The sequence below is a fragment of the Puntigrus tetrazona genome, chromosome 6 (assembly GCF_018831695.1).
Source record: "Puntigrus tetrazona isolate hp1 chromosome 6, ASM1883169v1, whole genome shotgun sequence".
Taxonomy (NCBI): domain Eukaryota; kingdom Metazoa; phylum Chordata; class Actinopteri; order Cypriniformes; family Cyprinidae; genus Puntigrus; species Puntigrus tetrazona.
In genome coordinates, this window is record NC_056704.1 from 4721278 (window position 1) to 4746230 (window position 24953).

The 24953-nt window shown below is 38.3% G+C and overlaps 1 protein-coding gene across 1 annotated transcript in view; it reads right to left on the bottom strand.

Annotated features, from left to right (window-relative positions):
• Positions 1–17265, bottom strand: part of dnah9l (dynein, axonemal, heavy polypeptide 9 like) — a 29253-nt gene extending 11988 nt beyond the window's left edge. Inside the window, exons 1-48 of the mRNA XM_043241909.1 lie at positions 17069–17265; positions 16105–16434; positions 15736–15990; positions 15291–15460; positions 14935–15157; positions 14737–14853; positions 14203–14289; positions 13938–14096; positions 13702–13785; positions 13386–13544; positions 13174–13296; positions 12975–13097; positions 12617–12841; positions 12448–12539; positions 12201–12327; positions 11916–12080; positions 11707–11832; positions 10511–10618; positions 10297–10428; positions 10063–10223; positions 9824–9980; positions 9588–9733; positions 8707–8823; positions 8451–8589; positions 8273–8365; positions 7978–8172; positions 7787–7864; positions 7441–7573; positions 6882–7009; positions 6642–6790; positions 6414–6564; positions 6196–6327; positions 5928–6101; positions 5199–5403; positions 4799–4964; positions 4615–4717; positions 3817–4056; positions 3479–3640; positions 3180–3373; positions 2795–2957; positions 2555–2678; positions 2322–2464; positions 2064–2225; positions 1645–1878; positions 1207–1353; positions 932–1045; positions 653–796; positions 227–409 (exon numbers count right to left, since the gene is read on the bottom strand). Of these exons, the coding sequence (XP_043097844.1) occupies positions 227–409; positions 653–796; positions 932–1045; positions 1207–1353; positions 1645–1878; positions 2064–2225; positions 2322–2464; positions 2555–2678; positions 2795–2957; positions 3180–3373; positions 3479–3640; positions 3817–4056; positions 4615–4717; positions 4799–4964; positions 5199–5403; positions 5928–6101; positions 6196–6327; positions 6414–6564; positions 6642–6790; positions 6882–7009; positions 7441–7573; positions 7787–7864; positions 7978–8172; positions 8273–8365; positions 8451–8589; positions 8707–8823; positions 9588–9733; positions 9824–9980; positions 10063–10223; positions 10297–10428; positions 10511–10618; positions 11707–11832; positions 11916–12080; positions 12201–12327; positions 12448–12539; positions 12617–12841; positions 12975–13097; positions 13174–13296; positions 13386–13544; positions 13702–13785; positions 13938–14096; positions 14203–14289; positions 14737–14853; positions 14935–15157; positions 15291–15460; positions 15736–15990; positions 16105–16434; positions 17069–17215 (7389 nt within the window). The 5' untranslated portion in view covers positions 17216–17265. The remainder of the gene's footprint in view (positions 1–226; positions 410–652; positions 797–931; positions 1046–1206; positions 1354–1644; positions 1879–2063; positions 2226–2321; positions 2465–2554; positions 2679–2794; positions 2958–3179; positions 3374–3478; positions 3641–3816; positions 4057–4614; positions 4718–4798; positions 4965–5198; positions 5404–5927; positions 6102–6195; positions 6328–6413; positions 6565–6641; positions 6791–6881; positions 7010–7440; positions 7574–7786; positions 7865–7977; positions 8173–8272; positions 8366–8450; positions 8590–8706; positions 8824–9587; positions 9734–9823; positions 9981–10062; positions 10224–10296; positions 10429–10510; positions 10619–11706; positions 11833–11915; positions 12081–12200; positions 12328–12447; positions 12540–12616; positions 12842–12974; positions 13098–13173; positions 13297–13385; positions 13545–13701; positions 13786–13937; positions 14097–14202; positions 14290–14736; positions 14854–14934; positions 15158–15290; positions 15461–15735; positions 15991–16104; positions 16435–17068) is intronic.
• Positions 17266–24953: the final 7688 nt, after the last annotated feature.

Here is a 24953-nt window from a genome sequence, read left to right on the forward strand (position 1 = left end):
TTTTAGGCTCCACTGAAATGTTCTTATTTCGAGTACTGCTGTTGTATTATTTATTAAAGCGTCTACTCACATATGTCTGGACAGAGCAGCACAGAGGAGAGAAGCAGAAAAACACACTGTAAATAATACAATCACAAAACAAACAAAATGAGAAAGACTTCTGACTCTTTTGCGAAAGAGTTTATATAGATGTATTAATTGTAAAATGTTGCTAAGGGAGCAGAACCTCATGGAAGCGGATGATATTAATGACCCAGGCACAGAGACCGGCCGCTGCAGATGACTTCAGACGCACAAACTCTGGATTAAACTCAGGATCACTCAGATACTCCTCTTTGACCACACGTACTGTGGCTTCAGGGATGTGCTCTTTATCGAAATTAATCAGTGTCTGTAAAAAGTCATCTACCTAAATATAAACACAAAGAAAAGGAGTAAATTTTCCTGTTGCAGTGCAGTTTTACTGCTAATTTATTAATGCAATTTTTAACGTCAAAACTCAAGATTCAAGATTCAAGAGGGAATCAGAGGTAAAAGCCAGATTTCCAGAACTAAAGTTAAATGTCAGCAGAATTAAAGCAGAAACATTTGCAAACATGACTCATGAAAACCCTGAGAATAAATCTTAAATGTCAGCTTTTCACACACTCACTTTACTCATGACAACTTTAGATGCTTTCCAGCTGCGGTCCTTTGGGATACGGCCATTAGGAGACAACAGCACCAAAACAGCTGCAGACACATTAGAAACGATGGTAGTAGGATTCGGAAAAGTCCGCAGCTCTGTTAGGTTCAACTATACACACACATAAATACAAAATTACTCTGGGGAAAAAAACAATTGTGCATATTAAAACAAAACACTTGGATTCTGTGTTTGAGAACGATTCAATAAACACAGGCTTTAGTGCATTTACATACACACACACACCCTATTAAGTGTGTTGAGTGCTGCATTAGCTGCTTGCAAAGCTGGTTCTGCTTTCGCTAGATCTGCTTCAGTCTCCTGCTGCTGCTTGGTCACCTCTGCTTGGATCGCTTCTACCTGATATTGCAATCATTATTTTGCACATTATACAATCACTATGATGCATTTACGATGTTTCTAAACAGATATATCCATAAATAGGAATTTATGCTTTTTTTTATTAATGCATGTGTATGATTTTGAGCATTTGATTGGAGATATCTGCATGTGTGTCTCACTCTTTGCTCCTCTGCATCTGCTACACTCCTCTCCAGACTGAGTTTCTCGCTCTGCTGGCCGATTTTAGCGATGAGAGCTTCAGTATCAGTGTTTCTAAGTTGCAGCTCCACTTCCTGTGTGGCCAGTTTTGCCTTTAGATCCTCCACCTGAAAAGTGGTCCACATTAAAAAAAAATTTAAATGTAAAACTGAAGGTGTCTGTAAGCTCTAGGACTGAGTATATGGTGCAATAATTAAAATTAGATTTAACGGTTTTAAGGTTAATTTTAATTTTTGCAGTTGCTTCAGTTTCCATAATGGCATGCATTCAAACTGCACAAACTGCCTTTTTATGCCAAAATATTTTTTTTTTTATAACTTCCACAGTTTCTATAGTTACAACAGTTTGGAAGTGATTTGTTATTGAACCCTGTGTGTAATTTTCAATGTGAGGTTGACCTGTGATGCAGTGGTCAGTAGTTTCTGCAGGCCGTTCTCCAGACGCTCCATCTTCTGGATCAGTTCTCTTCTTTTTGGCCCCAGCAAGTTGCCGTAAAGTTTCATGAACTCCAGGAAGCTCTTGGGTGTGGTGTAGTTGAAACGTTTTTCATTCTGCTGATACTTTACACTGACTTCATTCACACTAGTGTGAGCGAAAGAGATAAACTCACTGATGGACACTTTCACTGCTGGCTAAGGAGAAGGAAAACAATGTCTGGGTTAATCAATTTTTTACTAACAGTTAGGGTGCATAGAATGTACATACTAGAAATTATAAAACATATATATATGTATATATAGTGAATACATCCTTGCAGAATAAAGGTATTTATAATAAAAAAACATATCCTCCTAACTGTCCCTATAGTCTCCATTACCTCCAGGCCAGAGATATTTTGTATAAAGGTACTGCTGACGGATTGCAATGCATGCTGGGGCCAAGGATGAAACCAGTCAATGGCAGTGCAGTTCACAAGAGCCGGAAACTTCCGTGCACGTGTACGAAGAGTGAAGCCAACTGGAGAGAAACACAGCACCACCTACAGTGCAGGAATAACGGGCATAACGTCAGTCATTTTTAAACTTTTATTCGTAATACACAATTAGGATGGTCTTTTCTAAATAAGGACACCAGCCTTAAGCTGTCTGCGTATTCGATCAATGAAGAAATTCCAGCAGTTTTCACGTGTGTCCAGGAGACCAAGCGCCCTCAACTCCCCTCGAATAGAGGTGACAATCATATCAACCTCTTCTTCACTGAATAGGTCAGGTATATCTCCTACACTCACACATATATACACAAAAATGAGAGTTAGTGACAATAATGAGAGGATGAAAAAGAAATGTGAGAGGAGTTAGCGATGTGTACCTGATGCTAGCATGTCGTTGATCAGCACCAGGAATCTTTCATCAGGAATCTGGGCATCTGTGTGCAGGAAGACGGTGCCTATATTCTTCACACCCACCTTTATGTACAGTGCAGCGATATCACTCTACAAAGAAAGCAGAAAGGGTTTTGAAGCAGAAGGGAAAAGTTTTTGCAATATTTCATATTAAGCTTCAAATCAAAAGAGGTCATTGAAATGCAGTGTGTGTGTGGGTGTATTACCCTCAGGTCGCTGATGCCATAACCCTTTCTCAGTGTGATCTGAAATACTTCCAGGACGCTGAGAAAAGCAGCCAACCGACACAGACTCTGTTTCCCGCTACCACCTACTCCAATCAGCAAGGCATTCCCCACAGGAGACTCAAGAATACGACTTATCCTACAGCTACACACCAATAAGACTTCAGTTGCAGCACTTTCCACAAACAGAAAATGAAATTTCTCAACAAAAGATGTGCTTAAACTTCAGAATTCATGTTTTTTTATCATCAGCATCAGGAAGTTATACATTTTATATTAGCTGTTTTATGTATTATTTGTTTAATGTGATGTATGTAAATTCTGTTAAACACAGTTTAAAAACCCTGTTACTTTCTAGACAACTTACATGTGTTGCATGGCTTCTTCAAACAGCACCAGGTTCATATCAGAGTATAGTTCATTGTAGTGCTCAAGAGCATCCATCAGGGTCTTCTGAAGTTTCTCCAGGTCAGTCACCTGTGCGTAACGTGGCTCACCCACACCATGAGCAAAATGGGAGTAGATCAACGGCTGGTTGATAAAAATAGACTCATCTACACCCTACAGATGTGGTATAAACAAGAACGAGAAAGCAAAAGATTATTTTTGATAAATGGTGCTCAGTTGACGGGAGGCCCCACCAGGGTTTTCAGAAGTTATGCTCACCTCAAAGTATCTCTTGCCTGTGTCTAGCAGAATCTTATTGAACAGCTCCACGTCTTTCTCTTCCATCAGTTTGTCTGAATACACACGAGAAGACTCATGCAGCCAAAGGTGAACTAGGTCTTGGGGGTACCGCACTTGCTCTGGCAGAGCGAAGAGAATTCCCTACACAAAAAAAACATAAGAAAACAGAAAACAGCATGTCAACACTAACATGTTTAGAGTGACTAAACTACCAGCCATGTAATATAACTAGTGGCATGACTAGGCCACTGTATTCATACATTTGGCCACAGTGTTCAGTAACTACACAGATGCACACACTTTAATCTGTCACACACCTGGAAGATGTTTGAAATGTCTCTGAGGTTGAAAATGTAGTGGAACCGAATGGCTGTTGGAAGGAAGTTCTGGCTCATTTTCTGATGCAGGCAGATGGCAGCTTGGACCAGTGTGTTGGTCATGCGACTCACACCATAACTGTAGCCACCCTGCTGGAAGTGACCACTTAGAATGCTGCTGTATATAGTGCTCAGAGCCTCCGCACCAGGGAAATGTACAGCAAACACTGAGAAATGCCTCTGTCAGGGACAAACATAAACAGAGAAAGAAGTATGGAATGTAAATCCATGTGTGTAGTAAAAACTGATAGATCGAAGGCAGACTGACCTTCTTTCCGGGCCGGACATGATGTTTTTTAATACATACCTATAGTCTATCTTTCTGTATTATGCTGGACTTGATTGCACCTTTTAATATTTTGAACTCTCAAATATTCCTTTATCAACTAACCACCACAGTGCCTCAGGGTTCAGTGCTTGCCCCTCTCATTTTTGCAATATACACAGCATTACTGAGGTCTACTATCAGGCACCCCTTTTTTATTACTACTGCTACTCTGAATAATCACAGGTCAGCCAGAAAACAGAAAGTCTTGTATAATAACCAAATGAACTTTAAAGACCACATAAGACAATCCCCTCCTATTCGAGAATCTTTTTCACTAGGCTCTTTTCGTGTCTACACTTGAAACTTAACTGGAAATGAATTGGTTGATATAATGACATCTAGTCAAAGTTGAAATATTGCTATAGTTACTTTTAGACGAGCGCTGGACATGTATGAGTTGTTATGGTTACCTGAAGTCGAGGGTTAACTGAAAAGCTTCCTGCTGTTGGGTTCATGCAGGTGATGTACTGACAGTTATGAATCTCCTTGAGTACTAGTCTCTGACGGTCATACCTACAAAATACAAACACTTAAGTGAAACATTTTAAAATACAACTGTTTCATACAGGTTTTGATGTACATGTTTTCTCATACCAGTGGTTGTAGTCCAGGTGCTGTCTGATAAGGGTATGAGGCTGAACAGTGCCATAAGCATCTACTTCAGGCATATTCATGTCATCCACAAAGTAGATGAGTTTTTTATTTCCAGGAGGAGCAAAGTTCCGGCCTGCTTTCTTCTCCAGAGGCTTTTCCAGCACACCTACAGTTAAACAACCAGAATGGAAATACTGTTTATTATTTCTATGATGACGCATGCCTAAAAACATGTTTTTTGCACATCTTGCAAATGTGTCCATGCAATTGCTTACATATATATATATATAGTTATTTTTTATATTGTTAGTTGTTGTTAATGTTTGTGTACACAAGTTTGTTTTGGTGTTTGTGAGAGTATACCAGAGTGTCTACATACAGCTTCTGTTATGTCACTCACGTTGTAACATGGCTGAGGTCGTGTAGTAATTGAAAGGTACTTTTGAGACCATGAATTCCTCTTTGAGTTTGGCAATCTTATCCCACACCAAGATAGTTTTCCCAACACCAGCATTTCCTACCAACATCACTGGCTTCCCCTTCTGCAGAAGTAACTCAATGAAGTATGTCAGGCAGATGGTCTCTGCTGAGTGCACCAATACAGTCTGTACATATGGACAAAATTTTAGAAGGACAAAATGTTTAATATGTAACAGTTAAGCAAAACAAGCAAATGTTTACAGTTCTTTGATTATTTATATAAGGTTACCTTAATATCACTAACCGTAACATAATGCAGAAACAATAAAAAAAAATACTATGACTGAACTTGTAACTTTATAGGCCTGTTCACATGGATAAAAATAGCTATGAACATAAAGTAAAAAATATTCTCCTAACTCTAAAAATTTACTATAATGATAATGACAAATAAATGATATCCCTGGAATAATATCAAATGATAAAAAACTGACATAAAATCAAAAGTCTGCATACTGCAGTGCTGTTTATAGAACATAATTAAAGTGTGTCAATTAAAATCCACGGGCCATAAAAGGGTGGTTCAACCAAAAATGTAATTTATCATTTTTGGCTGAACTATAAGATTTTTCAAGAAGTAAAACTCTGATAAACTGTATTATGTATAGTACAGACAGATGCTGTATTTTGTGCTTCGCTCGAAACTGACCTGCAAAGGAATGTCAGGTTCCAGCTCAAAAGGAGGTGTGCGTTCACTCCATGGAGTGAATCGTTTGGTGTTTGGGTCGATGTAGTAATCAAACACTGAACCCTGAGAGGGAAACTTCACGGCTCTCATCTCCTTACACCACCAACGGCTGAACTCTGAACGATAGTCTATTAGCTGATAAGAGAAAAAAATTAAACAAATATAGAGAGCATTGCAAAGTAAATTTGGGGTCTATAGTAAACAGGGTGAGTGGATTTTTAGTACTAACATGGTCCTGGAATAGAGCCCCTCCAAAGGCCCAAACACATGCAAACACAAAATACAGCTCATAGAGCTCACGAGGAGAGTCCGGAGGGGTGTTTTCTTCTGTCAGCAAGCAGTCCAGAAGACAGCACAGAGTCTAATACACCCAAAGATCAGATACACATTAAAGTTACAGGAAAGTTTGTCTACACAGAAACGTGTGCTGGATTGTGTGTCTCCTACCTGTACCATGCTTGTCTCAGGTATAGGTGTGATTGTCTTAAGGTTGCATCTGACCTGCTCCAGACAGTAGGGAACATACTTATCAAACAATATAGTAAGATTTGCTCGCTCAGATTGGGCCTGACGGGTGTCTATCCAGCTTGTCACATACCTGTCAATCAAAAAGTGGGGTTGAACACAAATTGCAGTATGCAGTATAATATTAGCGAGGTGAATACTAAAACTTACGAACTCCAGCCCAGATCCTGAGGGTTCACGTAAAGAATTCCAGCCCTGGATACTGTAGCTGGGGTTGCAGCCTTCAGGTGGCTGATCTCAAACAGTAAACGCATAGAGGGGGTCAGTGATACCCGCTCATTACTGGCCAAGGTAAGCACCTAATATTTACACACATCACATACAAACATAAATGACTTTAAACACACAGGATACTCATTTATAACATTGATTTATATCATGATGACAAACCTTATTATCATCCATGACAGTGTTTAGAGATTCGATCCACATGGGGTCAATGTCGCCATCAAGAACAATCCACTTCGGCCCATCATGAGATATAGCAGAGAGTTCTCTCATTGTGGAAGAAAACAGACCTAAAACACCCAAAGAAATGTAGTCACACAAACAATGTCTTGTACGTGTTTATACACATTTGTAACATTAGAAATGTCTCTTTGTCACTTTTAAACAATTCAATGACTTGTTGCTGAATAAAAAAAGTCTTCATGACCTTTCAGCGGTAGTTCAATCACCCTATCACCAAACTTAGCATTTACATAAAATGATTAGATTCAGATTAAACTCCTATTCGTTGCCTTTATGACTATTGCCTTCAATAGTCCAAACAACGTAGTTTATTTTAGATTTTGATGAAACATGTGATTTCTCATAGCAATAGACAAACACAACACATGCTCAAAAGTAAATTGAAACAATTGCACATAAACACAAATGCGCCACAGCTGACAGCTGTCTACAGAGATAAACCTCAAACTGAACCACACTCCCATAAACACACACATACCGTCTTTCCACTCCCGTGTAGCTGGGTGCAGGAAGCCAAACAGCTCATCAGTGGTGACAGCTTTAGGGTTGATGTCAGTCCAGATGGGCTTCAGTTTCATGTTAGAGTAGGTCTTATGCAGCGTCTTTAAAATCTGACCCACAAAAAAACAAATAAATCATAAATAATTAGTTCACTGAAACAGCAACATCATACACTCAACACATTCGAGTTGGATAAACAAAGTCTCTCAGCAAAAACACAGAATAAGTAATAAACTCAAAAGATCACCAAAACCTTAAAAAACAAAAATAACAAAAAAAAAAACATTTCTGTGCCTTTTTCTTTATTTCTTCATTGGACTGACCTGACTTTTTCCTGCCCCAGGTCCGCCCACTACAAAAACAGAGTGTCTCACTGCCAACAGCTCCTCCAGCTGGGTCACCTAAGAGAGGAAGAAAAGATAAGAAACAGAGGAAGAGAAGTTGTGCAAGTAATCTATATCCAAAAAACATGAAATGTCGAAACATTTGGACACTTCTCACATAAAACACACACCTTGAGTATGAAGTTCTCCTCTGGCTGCAGGTGAAGTTCAGCAACAGAACGGCGTACGTTCTGTTCAAGCACTTGGTCTCTTTTGCGTGGGATGTCCAGAAGAGGAAAGAGGTCACTTATCAGGCCCAAGAATATCGGCACATCACTTGTTACAACCTTAGGCAGATTAAAGTCTCGTAGAGCACGCATTAACACCTGAAAAACACACATACAACACATTACATTGCTGAATACATTTTAAATATAAAGCAACAAAGGAAATACATCACATTTAATCTACAGTTGCCATAAGCACCTGCTCTTCAGGACGGCTCCGGTCCTCCCTCTTCAGTGACCCAGCAACAACCAAAACTGACTTAATGGCTCTCAAGCCCCAGTCATAATGGTCCTACAAGAAACAATGATTTTGTTTGAAAGATCAGCCAATACACTAAATAATTAAATGTGTTAATGTATGAATGTGTGTGAGGTACCTGTTTGGAAAGCAGCTCTTTGCAGAGTGTATAGAGACTGATGAACTTGCGTGCGAGCAGACGTGCCTCTAAAAAACCTTCAGCCACCAACATGATCTCACAGATCAACTCATAATCAGGAATCACCATTGCACATGGCCTGACACACAGAGACAGAGCTCATGTTCACAAAGATCTATTTTTCACACATAAACATGTGAAATTCAGATATCGTTGTCTATTTTCATTCAGTTCAATGCAAAACCAGAGTCTGCACCTGAAAAGTGCTTTAAGGTTCTCTGGTAGCTCAGTTCTTCCTGCATATCCAGGGTTCAGAGTGATGAAGATCCCAACTGTTGACCTTAACTCAATCTCCTCCCCCAGGAAGTGAAACCTGATAAATAAATAAATAATAAAAAAGGAATGGAATGGTATGAGATGGTATAAAATGGGATGGAATTAGATGTTATAGATGGAATAGTGTAGATGGAACAAAAAAGAATGGTATGGAGCAGAATGGAAAGATATGATAAGATAAGGTAAGATTTGACAGAACAGTGAGATGGAATGATGGGATGAAACAGGGTGGAATAGAAGTGATGCAAAAAAGATTGGAATGTAAAAGAACAGAATGATACAGAACAATACAAGGTACAACTGAATGGCTTGGAAAGCTGTGAGATGGAATTTGTATGAAACTTTGGAAAACAATGGAATGGTTTAAAAGGATAGAGAGAATTCAGAGGAACAGGACAAGATTGGATGACAAAAAAAAATGTCATAAAAGGCAGGACTGTAAAGGAATACATAATACAAAATTATGTGAGATAGACCCCAATAGAATATAACATCAAAAGATGCAAGTGAATGATAAGGGATGACAAAGTATGAGAAAGAACAATTTTCAAGATGATGGTAATATGATGGAGGAGATGGAAAGGAACAGAAGGGACAAAGAAAATATAAAGAATTAAAGAACATGGAACAAAACATAACTGAATTGTGTGAGATGGAACTTGAATGAAATTGTACAAATAACAATATAATGGGATCCCATAGAATATAAGGGAATGGAGTGAGATGGAGATGGCAAAGAGATGTGACAGAACAAACATTAGTTAACAGGAAATCGTTGAGATGGTGTAAGATGGACCTGACCTTTGTTTCTTATTGCGGACTGCATCTTGAATGGTTTTCACCTGAACAGCAACCACAGACAGAACCTCCACTGAAATCCTGTTAAACTCATCAAAACAACCCCACACTCCAGTCTGGGCCAACCCTTTATAAATATTACCTATGGACTGAAATAGGAAGGAAAAATGGGAGAAAAAAAATTGTAAAGAGAGGTGCGCACACAGTGTTCCTCAAATTATGTATTGTGTTCTGCAAACCTTGTAGTCCATTTGCTCTGAGCAGTTGAACACATAGACCATGATGCCAAGCGATCGGCCCAGGTCTTTGGTGGTTTCTGTCTTGCCAGTTCCAGCAGGACCAGAAGTAGCGCCACTCATGGTGAGGTGCAGAGACTGAGTCAGAGTTATGTAACATCTGCCGGGTACAATAATCAGCATAATCAGTTACTATCAGTAGCCAGCACACATCTGATCATCTAACTATGTGTGACACTAACCGGTCAGTGAGTGGTGTTATGACCAGTCTGTTGGTATTCCCTAGATACTCATATGAGAACTGAAACTGTGCATCACAGATGTTTATGTAACAGTGCTTCTGCTTCTCATCCCATCGGTGCCGTAACTGCGAAAGCCACGCAAACGCCTGTCCACTGGTGACCTAGGACACAGGTCATCACGATGTTATAATTTTAAAAGTTCCAGGTTTAGTTCCAGGTTACTGGTTTTCTTACCTTCTGAGATATGAGTTTAGCGACTACATCACGAGCGTGGACATCAACAGTACAGATGGTCATGATCTTCTGTCGGTCTCCTGGGGTGAGGTCACCAAGTAGCATGTTTATCAGAGAATTCAGCTGACTGATCTAAAGTCACAAACAACAGTCATTTTGAAGATATGAACACAAAGTAAATAATATGAGTAGTATTTTTATAGATTTTCTTTACCTGTTTTCGGTTGTAGTCTTTTAAGGCAGTCTCAAAACCCTCCTCTACCCTCTCGAAGGCAATGCCCACATCTGTTGCCCACCAAATTTGACTGCCAGTCAGTGCTACCTGTAAACCAAACATATAAACATGGACAAATGTCTTAAACTTTAATCTTATTTTTTTTGTTTTTCCAACCTTTAATCAGTGATCTAAAATCAATTCCCTTCATATGATTGTTTTCACGTGACAAGAATAAAGATAACAATGTTAGTAATAGGAAAATTCTAGTTGTGATTCATTTTAATGAGTTCAGTAAATGCTTCTAGTACTTCAGAAAGTAAGAAATGCAATAATTAATGCATTAACTCTCTTCACCAGAATACAAAAAGTGCAGATATCTTATAAATGTAACAGAATTCCAATAAAGATGCATTTAACCTTTTCCTTTTCTTGATTATTCAGTATGACTAAAGAATTAGCGTGTGATTAAGTGAGTGAGTCACATTTATAAACTGCTATGATTCATCCATAAGTGTTTCTGATCCAATAAAAAGAAAGCACTCTTTTTATTCACCAAAAATCAATTAATTTTAGTACAATGTTCAATTCATATCTGTGGAAATCATGACTTTCTGGCATTTTAAAAACAAACTAATTGAGCTACTATAATTATTTTTGTATTTCTCTTATGTTGGACAACCCCATGGTTATCTATTTGTACTAAATGCAAATAGCAATGGATTCTATGTTAACATTTTCTGCACTCATTACAATTAGTGGCAATTATCTGCACCTCAGTATAGTAGTACATTATAAAACTGCTAATTGAGTGTTAATTTTAATTCAAATTATTAAATGAATGCCATGGCTGCCACCTTACTGGGACAATAAAGCCCTCCCTACACTTAGCCGATACAACTTGAATATTTCCTTAATTTTTATTGAAAATAAATGCCTTTCTGGTGTAATTTCAAATGTAAAAATTTTACAATGTTACAATGTTTTACCATCTGTGCCACTTTTTTGTAATTAGTGTAAATAGCCACTTTCAACAAGGCAGGCTATTTGCACTTAGTACACAAGTATTTATTTTACATTAGATAGCAAGTGTACGATTAGGTTTGAGTGAAGCTTCTACTGAAAAAGGTGAGTTCAAAACTGTTACCTCAAAGCACTCAAGTCAGTCACACTTATTAAAATGGAGCCAAACACACCTGTGCTGGGTAGTCTAACAGCCACTGGTCTCGTGGCTTGTCTTCATATGCTGCCACAGCTTCAGAGATCTCTTGGCGAACAGTGGAACGCATGGCCTTCTCAAGAGCATTCAGCCAACACTCGGCCTGTTACATGATACACAGAAAAACTGACAGAATGTTTCTCAAACTCAGCATCTAAAGGTCAGATGTGTGTCACTGTATCTCACCTGTCCCTCACACACACAGGGCTGTGAGAAGGGCACATACTCCCCCTCTCTACTGAACATTCCTAAGGCTACGGGTGTTTTGGGATCCAATCCTCCATTATCTTCCTCATCTTTAAAGCTGAGATCAGCTAGATTGTCAAAGAGTTTCAGCAAGTGTCGAGTCACCTGTGCATTAATCATACATTTACACACACATAATTTTAATGATAAATTGTGATAATGATAAGATGACTTTTATTTTGGAGCAAATCTGTGCATTATTATTGTTATTATTATAACAGCAACCTCTCTCGGCTGAGTTCCTTTAGAAACTATTTCCAGCAAGTCACTAGCCGAAACAAAATAAAAGCGTGGAAATGTCAAACGCTTTGTTTCCAAATACTCAGCTAGAGCCTTCTCGCACACTGACAATCTGCAATACACAGACACATGCAAATATAATTATTTATGTTTTACAAAAATCCTATATGGTGGATCATTAAAGGGTGTTCACACTGATTCATCTTAAGTAAGGGTTTAACATTCACATTACCTTTGCTGAAGAGTCTCAAGTTGCTCCAAGAAGCCTGGCTGGTTAGTGACTTTTATCACATTATCAGTCTCCACGACAGTGGTCATTAAACTCTGAAACAACATTCTGTGTTAAGACATTAATCTCCCTGGCAATTACTTTTCTCCCTGCATGGTCTATCTCACAATACCTGGAAGTCCTGATGGATGCCCTGAAACTGCTCTGCATCGTGGGCCAGCTGGTTCCGAATGTCCTCGGAGTTGGTGAAAATGCTCTGGAGGTGAGCCCAGGTGCGCTGAACCGCCAACCATGTGCCAATGACCAGATCAGCCACCACGAGCTTCCGCTGCCAGCCGCTCACCTCCACCATAAAATACTCCACATACTTACTCATGAGAATATTCTGCAACTGAACCTGAGGAACATACACAAACGATCTGAATTGAACTTGACTGAACTAAACTGATCAGAACTGAACTTGCCTGAACAAAATAAATATATATTTATACCAAACTGATTTCTGCTAAACCCAGCTGACTGTAAGTTACCTGGTTGTCCTCCAGGGTTTCAATGAGGTTTTCATCAGCTTTGAGCAGAGGTGTTCCAGTACTTGTGTGTGTCTCATATGACAGAGACATCATTGACCACGTCTGCTTGATCTCACCCAGAATCTGCACACAACATTCTATTAATGCCTAAAATGCCTCTGAGAGTTTCTCAGAAATTATTTCAATCTACTTCCTGTACCTTCTCAATTCCCATCTCTTTAACTGCTTTGTCCACAATGTTTTTCACTTCCTCCTCCACACGGTGGAGCTGCAGCTCTAAGAGATCACCAAGTGTGGTGTTTTCATCCATCACAAAACTCACCTACAAGGACAGAATAAGGGAATTATATTACTTACAATCAGCAGGTCATGTCAGGTCATGGTGATGCTGTGCTGGTTTTTGTTTGTTACCCCTGTTGTGCGCATGAGCTGTTGCCAGTGTCTTTCTCTGACAGCAGAGTTTTGAAGTTCGTTAACAGCTCTCAGTGATGTCAACAAATTCTTAACGATGGATTCCAGACCATCGTAGACATCCCACGCACGCACCTCTTTATCCAGAGTCTTCATCTCCTACTCAAATATATAGGCACTCCAATTCAATGATACACAAAGCATACATTTACAAGGTCACATTTAATTTATTTTCACTGCTGTTTGACTGCATTCTGATCTCGCTTTGTGCATATGGTGAACGTTGAAGAAAGACAGAATTTTATTTAAATGGTACCTTAGCAAACCTTCTGAGCTCCATATCCATCTGTTCCACATTGATCTCCTTCCATGGAGTCTTAGTCCAGTCTGAGATGCTGGACTACATTGCCCATCATTCCCAAGAGGATGACAATCAGAAAAAAATATTTTTTGGAAAAACAAAACTAACTTTAAAATACTTTTTTCTGTATGTGTGTAAATTAATTATTGGGAGAACTTTGTAATGTAGATCTTTTGTCTGGTAAGGATTACCTTAACAAACATAACCATATCCCAGACTGCTTTAACCAGGATAATGTCTGACCGACACTGTCGAATTTGTTTGTAATCAGGGAAACTGACTTCGAACAGATTGGCTGTTTGTTGAAGCTTAGACATCTCATTCTCTAAATGAGCCACTGTACGATTCATCTACACACAAACACAGAAGACATTTATACATTTAAACAAATATGTAAGAATAAAACTTATTTAAAACATACATGCTCACTCAGGCAAAAAAGAATGGTAAGAGCACCTTGTCAATGAGTCTGTACGGCTCCTGCAGGCTGATGAAGAATATGGACTCAGTGCGGAACTGTTCCCTGAATTCATGCTGTTTAATCTAGAAAACAAACCACAGATGCTCAGCAACATCTCAACAATAGGATTTTTTTCACTGATTTTGAAAAAAAAAGGTCCTAAAATAAATACAATACTTTCCTTTTTTTCCTTTTTATATCAATAATATAAATATTATAATAACTATTCTAATATTACAAAAAGTATCTTATTGTCTTTGTATGAGTCATTAAATATATATACAAATGTACAAATAAAATAATAGGTTGTTAATTTTTAAGTTGTTAGTTTGAAACTGTACAGTTTTAAGGTGAAGATGAAAGCCATGAGTTCAAACACACTTTTTTCAGGACTATGTTAGCCGGCTAGATAACAAAAAATGCTTCAAAACTTTATTACTCACTGATGCAAGCTTAAAAAGTTTAAATCATCATGCTGATGATTTTGCATTCTTTTCTATTTACAGTTTTTACTGATTTCAGCCCCTCACCTCAAACTGAACACATTTCCTGCGGATGACAGCAACTTCATTGGCCTGGAGAGGAGCAACCTCATGTTTTACTGTAAATGCCACCTTCTTGAGATTCTTCCATTTCTCTGGCAAGGACTGTGAAACCACACGGGTATACGATGAGGCAGTCGAGTGGATAGAAAAGTAGCAGAATCAGATGCATGTAACTGAAGTTACCTCCAACAGTATGTAAACATTCTCAGGTAGCTGTTGGTTGTAGGTTTTGAGCAGGTTCGAGGTGGCTTTGAGGGGTTTGAAATGCTGCTCTGTGCTCAGCTGACGGTCTCTGATGGCCATCAGGTGACCCATGATGCCCACCAGTTTGCCATAATCCCCATCGGTTACAGTCCTCGCCAATCCAATCTCTGTATTCTCAATAAATGATCCCAGCTCTTTAACACTGAGACAGAGAAAGATTTGATTAGTCACAGTAGAGCTACGTTAACATAATTGATGTACTTGAAACATACAGTGTGTTACACAAATTTGATTTATTGGGGACAGTTGAAGGTCAATGTCTGAGTAATTGTTACCTGGCTACAACATGGTTCAGTAAATGTTCCTTAAACATCCAGCTCCATTTTTTAATGATGTTCATCAGAGATATTTTGAAAGGTTTTATATCAACCTGAAACCAGCCACAGAATACTCTCTTCTCCTCTAACATGCATACCTTCTCGTACAGATCCTCAAACTCACTAATCTAATGAGAAATCAGTGAGAGAGAAAAAAGAAAAGTGAGACATTATGGTACATCCAGTGGTCTTTGCATACTTGTGTAATTTGTTACAGTAAAAAAAAAATTGGTATTTTCCCATTTTCGTCTCACATATAAAAAAAGAATAAAGTCACAGGTGCTTATTTTTTATTCTGAGATGAAAACAGGCTTCTAAAATAATTATAGAATAGGTTTGACACTGGTTTTGTGATCCAGGGTCACATACATATTTTAATCCTAGCTCGATGACTGGCAGATACCTGTTCTCTGAAGTTCTGCAGTTTGGGAGGATCCTTAGGCAGCTCATAATCTGCATAAAGCTCTGCCTCCTCAGCAGAGAGGGCGTGTCCATAGAGCAGAAACTGCCTCATGAACTCCACCCTGTCTCCGGTCCAGAGATAACGATAGGAATCAAAGGAATGTTGAAATTCTTTGACCTTAGCAATGGCCACACGTGCACGGTATCGCACCAGCTGAGCCAACTCCACCAGCTCTGGTATCTGATCTACATCTGACTAAGACATAACAGACACGGTCACGTATACATCATGTCGTAAAGAATAGGTTTAAATCTTTACAGAAAACTACCATTAAAAAATGTAATCATTAAACTAAAAAGATTCTCCTACCTTGTAAGTCTCAGACTGTTTGTTCTTAGCCACTCTTTTTATGCAAGAAGCCATTTTAAAAATATCTGACACCATCTGTTCAATGATATCATAGAAGTTTCCCTTCTTGGAGTAGCTGAGCGAGGGGTGAAAGATCATGTCAGAGGTGAGGGTCAGCTGAACTTCAAAGAGGGGAGAAATATGGAGCGCTGGGTCCGTGTTATCAACTAAGTACTGCAGGGAACATCGAACAGCGCTGCAGAACCCAGTAAGAATGCCTCTGTCCACATGTTCTGTGTAGCACTGCCAGGTCTCCGAGTCCAAATCAGCACCAAGCAGCTCAGCATTCTCCTGAAGAGCAAAGAATGAATTTCAGGTGTTCAGTTCCAGTGAAAATTTGCCATTTTGTGTTTATTATATGTAGCCTAAATACATACACAAGTAATCCAGTCAGATCCATCCAAAAATCCATCATTACAGCATTTCAAATTTAAACTATAATTTCCACACAAAATATCAGCCTATAAACCACAACGATGCTTCCACCAGTAAAAAAGTCTGTCCTTTGTTGTCCTTTCACATCAAAATCCACTGACATACTTGTTTTCATGTATAAACCGTGCTTGATCTGTCCATATTTCTGATTCAGACAAGATGCCTTTTCCACAGGAAAAAGCAATATAATAGAGTTGTATTTTAGCCAGAAGCAACAGCTTAAAGTTAAAAACACCATAACAATAGATTTGTTATTTACAACCACATAGAATTTTCACTTCACAAGTCATTAAATGATGGACTAGAGTTGTGGGGATTACTGTGATGTTTTTATCAATTGTTTGAACTCTTATTCTGACGGCACCCGTTCACTTCCCTGCTTTAGAGCATTAAAGTTTGTCATCTTAATGTGTTGAATTGAAATTAAATGTGTTACAAAAATGTAAGTTTGTCCTTCTTGGTGTGTTGAATCAAGCAGTGAAACCAACACCTGCACAAGCTCATGGATCTTCTCTCCTGTGCGAGCGATGAGAGCATATTGTCGTTTGAAGTTCTCCTCTACATCGGTGAGGTTGAGCAGATTGCTACGCCGATTAGTCCTACGAGTAATGCAGGCAGAGTGACTGAAAACTCCCATCAGCCCCTGCAGTTTCTCCAAGTTAGTCTTGCTCTTCTGCACACGCTCCGACACACCATGTACCAGATCACATGTGCTACAAGTACACAAAGAGTACGTTAACATAAGCACCTTCACATATTAGACCAATAACATTATACATTTTGACTATTTGGATTCACTAACAACAATATGTGACCCTGAACCACAAAACCAGTCATAAGTGTATTTTTTTTAAACTGAGAGCTGAATAAATATGAAAATGAATAGGACAATATTTGGTTGAGATACAAGCAGTTGGATATCTGGAATCTGAGAGTGCAAAAAAATTTAATACTAAGAAAATCACCTTTAAAGTTGTACAAATGATGTTTGTAGCAATTAAGAAAGGTAAGAAATGTATAAAATATATGCATGGAACATGATCTTTACTTAGCCTAATCATTTTGGCATAAAAGCAAAATTGATAATTTTGAATCGTACTATGCATTTTTGGCTATTGCTACAAATATACCCCAGCGACTTAAGACCAGGGTCACATATGAGTATTTATCTGTTACCTCTTAATGTAGTCAGCAAGGTTTTCATCACTCCACTGCAGTTCCTTTAACGCTGGCTTTAAGGTACATCTCACTTGCTCCAGCTCAGATTTTACCAAACGCAGTTCAACGGCCAGAATTGTGCTGTGTAGTTTATTATACCACTGAGTGATCTGGGACAGAGTACTTGTGTACTAAACACACACATACAGAGAGAAAGAGAGGAACAAAAGAAGGTTTAAAAGAGGGCATAAACAAAGATAATTTCTTGGCACTGTGCAACCTGTTACTCATACATAAAGGCACAGATGGCCACACGCAGTCTCACCATGTGAAGCATTTCCCGTTTAGAGTACAGACTCATAGCGGCCTTGGGAATGCTGTGGTTCTTCAGAATCGTAAGATACTTCACTTCCCTCAAAACAGACGTCAACTAAAACATCAATATCACAAAACAACAGTAAACATGGAGAAAGCAGAAGTGTTTGCCACACTTCAAAAGAAATAAATCGTCAACAAACATATTAAGCAATTCAACTAAGTAACTGACTGACGAGCTAACTATAACAGAAAGACAGAAAGAAAAGATCAGGGAGATCTTACAATGAAAAATGGAGAGTAATGACACTTTTTATTTAAGGAATAGTAACAAACTGTGTGATACTGCTTTTATAGTGACACGGTGGGGAAAAAAGAAACTTAATACTGAGTAACTCACATTGAGGAGGCGCCACTGGCACTTATTTTGTGTATTCAACAAAAATAGTTTAGAAAAAAGCTCTCGGTTGTTGCTAGGTGACAGCTTGAACGGTCAGTTCAACCAAAAATGTGCATTTTGTCATTTTGATCATCTTTGGCCTAAATCAAAATTATAAATACAGAAAAGGTGATTATGCCTTTTCAAAAATAAAAAAGCATCTCTTCAGAAAACTTGGGTTACTTGTAGGATTTTTGAATCATCAACATTTTGGTGAAAATATACATTCGTGTTTCAAAAAGGAACAAAACAACATGAGGGTGAATGATTAAAGATTGTCATTTTTTTAGATGAAAACGTAAAACATGTACATGGATGGCATGCTTTTAATATTTTAGAAAACTGATCATTTTACTCTATCCTGACTTTAATGGCTAAAAGTCAAAATGAATCACCCCCAAGTCTCTATAACATTCAGGCCTCTAGCTAGCTCACTTAGACAAATTTAACAAAAATAGAAGTGAAAGTGAAATCTCCATTTAGTTGGATAAGTATGTGAGTTTGTGCATGGGTCTTACAGCAGGGTTAAAGTTCAAGCTGTACAGGCAGTTCTCCTCATCCAGCTTTAGCAGTGGTTCATTCAGATGTGTGTGGCACACCTCATCCAATCCAACACTCCAGTTAGCATAGACTTCCTCATCCATCTGATCCAGAACCTCCAATACACACTCACACACCTGTAACACCTGCTGTGCCTCAGGACTGTCTAAGGGCCTAACGCATACAGAACATAGCATACATTGTCATAAACAGGCGAGCAAATTTGTTTGTATTTGTGTGAGTCTTATAACTGTGTTGAGGAGAGCTTATTTACATATGTGTAAGATGGCTTAGTTTACTGCGGTTTGACAGGATCCGTTCTCTGAGTTCTTGGGACCATTTCAGGTTACCAGCAATGGCTGGCATGTTTTTACCAAGGATGGGATAGCTGTTTCTCATCTGCACCAAAGCACAAACAAACAACAGCACAAAAAATCAGAGAGTCGGCTTTTATCCAAAGAGCAATGCTAAAGAGCATATTCTGACGGAAACAATTAGTTAATTTTAAGTAACTTGTATTTAAGACGCAAACCTGTTGAAAAAAACAGCATAGCCTGTGCTGGTTAGGCATGTTTTGTAGCTGGGATGCTGGTTTGAGCTGGTTTGTGCTGGTCCTTTGCTGGTTTAAGCTGGTCTTTAGCATAAACCAGCAAAGGGCCAGCTTAAACCAGCTCGAACCAACATGCCAGCTTCAAAACATAACCAGAAAGCTGTTTTTTTCATAACTAGTTACTTTATTTTTGCTCTGCCAAGTGCCAATGGAAGCCTTTAAAAAAAAAAGAGTAAGAATTAACCATTACATCTTAAGGCATTATAATGTAGAAGTGTTCTTGAATGAATCAGTTAATTTGAATGAATAATTCAGTGACTAATTCATAAAAACTAAAAACTAGTGATTAGAGAAATAGAAAAGTTTCGAAACTCTGACCCAATTAAACAAGCAATTTGAACCTTAGTAAACTGAACGGAAATTAAATTAGTAACCCGACTAATTTGACTAATTTTAAGATGCTCGAAATACAGATTGTCAGGACTCTGTAAATGCAGCTAGGATACAGTCCAAATATGTATAATGACTAGACCTACTTTGACAAACCCATTAAGAATGTTTAATTAAAGTTTGCTATTTTAAATAAATTATTTAATTCCATTAAATATGTATTCCTTTAACAATTTGATTGACAAACTAGAGAAACAATTAACTAACGCTCTCCTTATATTATTTTGCACATGCATTTGTATTAAAGACTTAAGGTTTATTATAAAATTAACCAGTCAAATTCAGTGAAATGATCTACTCATTCATGGGTTCACCCAGCTCCAAACCAACACAACAAACCCCATGATTTAAAACAAAAGATTCGTAAAGTGTTTAAAGCTTCATGAAATAGGGTTTCAAATTCTAGTTTCCAAAAAAAAAAAACAGAACATAATAAAATAAAGTAAAGAAACCACAAACCTTCTCCCTTTGGGTGTCCAGGATGCGCTGACAGAGGCTGACCTCCTCCTGGAACATGACCAGCAGCTGAGCGTAGTTTGGAGCAAAAAGCTGGTGAACCCTCGGCCTTTCCAACAAAGTACCAAACATCTGTAAGAGCTACAAACACAGGCTTTCAGTCTTAGGCTTAGAGACAGGATTTTCAAAAACACTTAATTAAATAATCACAATAATAAATCTTGTGTTCTGCTGACCATATGCATGCCTGTTCATTCATTACTAAGCATCTCTGTCTGTCTGTCTGTCTGTCTGTCTGTCTGTCTGTCTGTCTGTCTGTCTCTGTCTCTGTGTGTGTGTGTGTGTGTGTGTGTGTGTGTGTGTGTGTGTGTGTGTGTGTGCATGATACCTTAAAAGCAGATTCTAGGCCCGGGGAGTGCTGGAAGGCCAAGTTTATCACTGTCCCCAGTCTCTGGTCAAAGTCTTTGTTTTGTTCCATGAATCGATTATAGTCGCACAAAAACTCCTAGAAATCACCAGGAAGAAAGTGACTGTACAATAGTTAAATGTTTATGAATGTGAACACTACGATACTGTGATACACTATCGGCAAATATATGATTTTGTTTTCTTGTTTCCAAAAAAATTTACTCATGTATTACGTGTAAATTATATCTTGAATATATACAAAATAGAAAATGTATTTAACATGATAATAAGATTTCATAATATTACTGTATTTTAGTGAGCATAAGGTACTTAAAAATCTTGGTTAAATAAAATCTACATAAAAAAATAAAATAAAATTTGTGCAGATATGGTAAAACCTTGTTGTTGTAGTCGAGCGGGTCATATTTGCTCTCTCTTAGAGTTCTCCAGCTGTCCAGGAACTCATCATTCATGCTGTACACCATATCACTGAGAATCTTCCCTCGAGAGCCGCCCAGCTCAATCCGTTCCAGCTTTAGAAAGTCCAGAGCTGAGGCAAACAACTCCTGAAACAGGGACACACACACAGATTGGGCAGATTATTAGCTAAATGATTCATAAATTTGTTAACATTTTTCACACCAAAGTAAAAATAACCAAAGACCTACAATGTATGCACTAAAAAGAAAAAGAAAAAGCTAGCAAATAAAGCCAAGTCTAATCGCTTCGACCAAATGTCCAACAACATATCATCACAAAACAACATTTCAGACTCTGTGTGTACATGGAAATTTGTTTCGTTTTACAATCTTACGTCGCTCATGTTCCTTTTGCCAAATGTTTGGATTTGTTGCGAAAAGGCCTCTAAAGCCAAGTCAAAAGATGAAAATTGTAAACGATACACTGTTTTTAGTGGGGTTGGATTTGTGTGCACACACCTCAATCATGCGCAGTCTCTCCATGATGCAATCAATGCGGTGAAACACAAGCTCAGAGGGAAAGTCCCAGGGCCTGACTGTAAGTCCTGGTCGGTTATAGGGCCCAGTGGGTGTCAGTTTGTCCCGGTGCTGCTGAAAACTGCGCTTGAATGCCCAAAACACCTGGATGGCCCTCCGAACCCTGTCCATACCTTCCTCTAACTCCATTTTGAAGAGTTCCTCAGGAATTAAATACACAGAAGCCTGTAGAATCAGATGCACATAAACACATCATACAAACATTACACATTATACAATTTGAATTTATATCATTTAAACAAATGAGCAAGCACACCTTGTCAATAAGTAGGTTGCAGAACTCTGTGAGTAGTGTGACGATGCGAGGTGGGCGGCAGTAGAAGTGAGAATGTGTCCAGATGAGAGAGAGCGTGTGAAAGAGAGCTGGGATCTGAGGCTCCAGATCAGTGAAGCTCCGCTCCTCGAATGCAGCTATGGGCCGCCGTAAGGTCCTCAAGTGCAGGTCTATGTCCTCTGCCTCCATCACCGCTAGAAAATCATTGAGGCGAAAGTCCATTTCTTGCATTTGAAACCTACACTGAAGCTGCAATTTTTCACATAGCTACTTAACTACTTACTTACTAGATTTTGACTACTAGGCCACACTAAAATATAATGCAGTTAACTTCAAAATCATGTTAGAATGAGAGTGTGTGTCCACATTTCAGATGTGATTACCGTGGTTTACTTTTTGAATAATGTCGTAAAACGAAGCATAGTAGCTGCTCTTGATCCTCTGCAAAATTTCCAGCACTTGATCAACTTTTGGGTTCTGCAGCTGCACAAATAAACCAGATTTAGTTTAAATTTCAATATTAAAATAAACACACACACACAAATACTCTAATATATATATATATATATATATATATATATATATATATATATATATATATATATATATATATAAAACCCCTTTTAATTTGCAAGAATCATGTTTTTATTGATTATAATATATATATATATATATATATATATATATATATATATATATATATATATATATATATATATATATATATATATATATATACAGTATATATGAATATATTTTTAAAATACATATGTAAAAAAGCACATTTAATTTCCACCTGTTTCTGAATTCCTAATAAGTTTTCTTTCTGTTTAGTCCAGAAAATAAGCTCCACTGTGGGGCCTGGGTGGTCCCCCTGGTGCAAGAGCTTAGATGAGTCCCTCTGCAGCACAGAGCCCATCAGACGACACCACTGAATCACCATTGTCTCAATGGAGTACAATAACGCCCTGTCAATCAGACAGGTGTCCGAGCTACACACACACACACACACACACACACACACACAAATGTTACATGATATCACAAGCATAGTAAATGTTTGATCAGATGGTGATTGAGTAAGTGATTGACACAGCGTACAATGTTCATACCTGAGCTGGTGCTCATCTTTTTTCTCCACACACAGCGGCAGGGGCAGCAGTGTTCGACCCTGAGCTCGCCCTCTCAGTGTGACTGCTTCACTAAGCAGATGCTCGAGGTGTCTGCAAATGTCCTGACCGACCACCCGGGGCCAAGGGGACTGATTCAGGGCACTTCCTAGCACTGTGACCAACACCTAGAAACATGGTTTTTTTTCCATTTTGTTTAGGATGGCCTAACTATAATGTTTTTTTTATTAAGCAAAAATATTTAACATAATATTTGTTAAATGAAATAAGAAAAAATAACCTTAAAAATGTTACTGAACATATTACAATTACAATTTAATTTAAAAATAATAATAATAATAATAATAATAAAATAAAAAATAAAAATAAATTATTTAATAAAAACTGAAAAAATAAAGATAAATGAAAGATTATTCAAAAAATTATAAATACCATAATATAATATAAACCATATTAAAATAGCACTGCCTTCAAGTTATATTGTATACCAGTAATGTTAGGTAAGCAATAATAAAACATTTAACAGGCAGTTCATATAATATAATAATAATTTCCCATTCAGTTCTAAAAGCTCCTAAAAGACCAACATGAACCAACCCTAAAGCTAACACTAAAGTTTTAATAGATAAGTAAATGTAAATCAATTATGTACTGTGCATTATAAACAAGTCAGACAATAAAATTCAGATATAATTTTATAATGCATTAGAATGTATAAACTAACCTGCCTAGTTGTGATAACAGGAAACCTTTTACTTGTGTTTACCTGAGAGATGAGCACAGGAGCGTGGTCCATGGGTTGTGCAGCAACCTCTCCGAGCCAGAGCTGGGTCCTAAAGGTGGTTTTGGAGATGACACCCTTCTTTTTTTTAAAAACGCACAGAAGCTTGGTCCACCAGGAAGAGGAGCTCTTTGGGGAGGAAAAGACGGGCGTAGTGCTTTCAGAAGCGAAAGCACTCGAAACAAGTGATGACTTATTTCGAAAACCAAAAGCCAATCAGTTCACTGAAGATGAGAGACACTTGCAGAAGTAATGCATCCTAAAGCCACACTGTACAAAGTGAGAGAGACTGAATTTTCTATTATAACATTGAAGATGAGTGTGCACGAGTGTGTTTGATATACTCACCTGTTCATCTCCTGCATGCAGAGTTCCTCCTGGTCCCACGAACAAAATGAGATACTCTCGGCAGCCCTGATCAAAGAAATCAAGCAAAGCCCTCTGGTTCTCCTCCAATCCAATAAAACGGTTCCACTTGTCCGTTTTGAGTCGTAGAATGGTGAAGGCCTGTTCCCTGAGGAAGTCCACACGCTCATCAGAGATGGCACTCATCTTCACCTGCTCCATAGGAACTCGCACACCGGCCTCAGCCATGCTGAGAAACAGAAAGAAAGAGGAAAACAACTCGAGCCATACTGTCCAGCGGTAAACTGTCCATTTACCAAAACATATTATGGCATCAAACCTCTCACCTTCTAACAAGTTTCTAAGCCTACTGAATCAGTATCTTTCCATTATTAAATGATTTGTCTCATCCGTTGGGTTGTTCTTTGCCCTCTTCTCCAGTGGGGAAGAGAAACCGAACTCCTCCTGTAGAGTCAGGTCTCTATGGCAACAGGGTCAATGGCTTTGTATCTG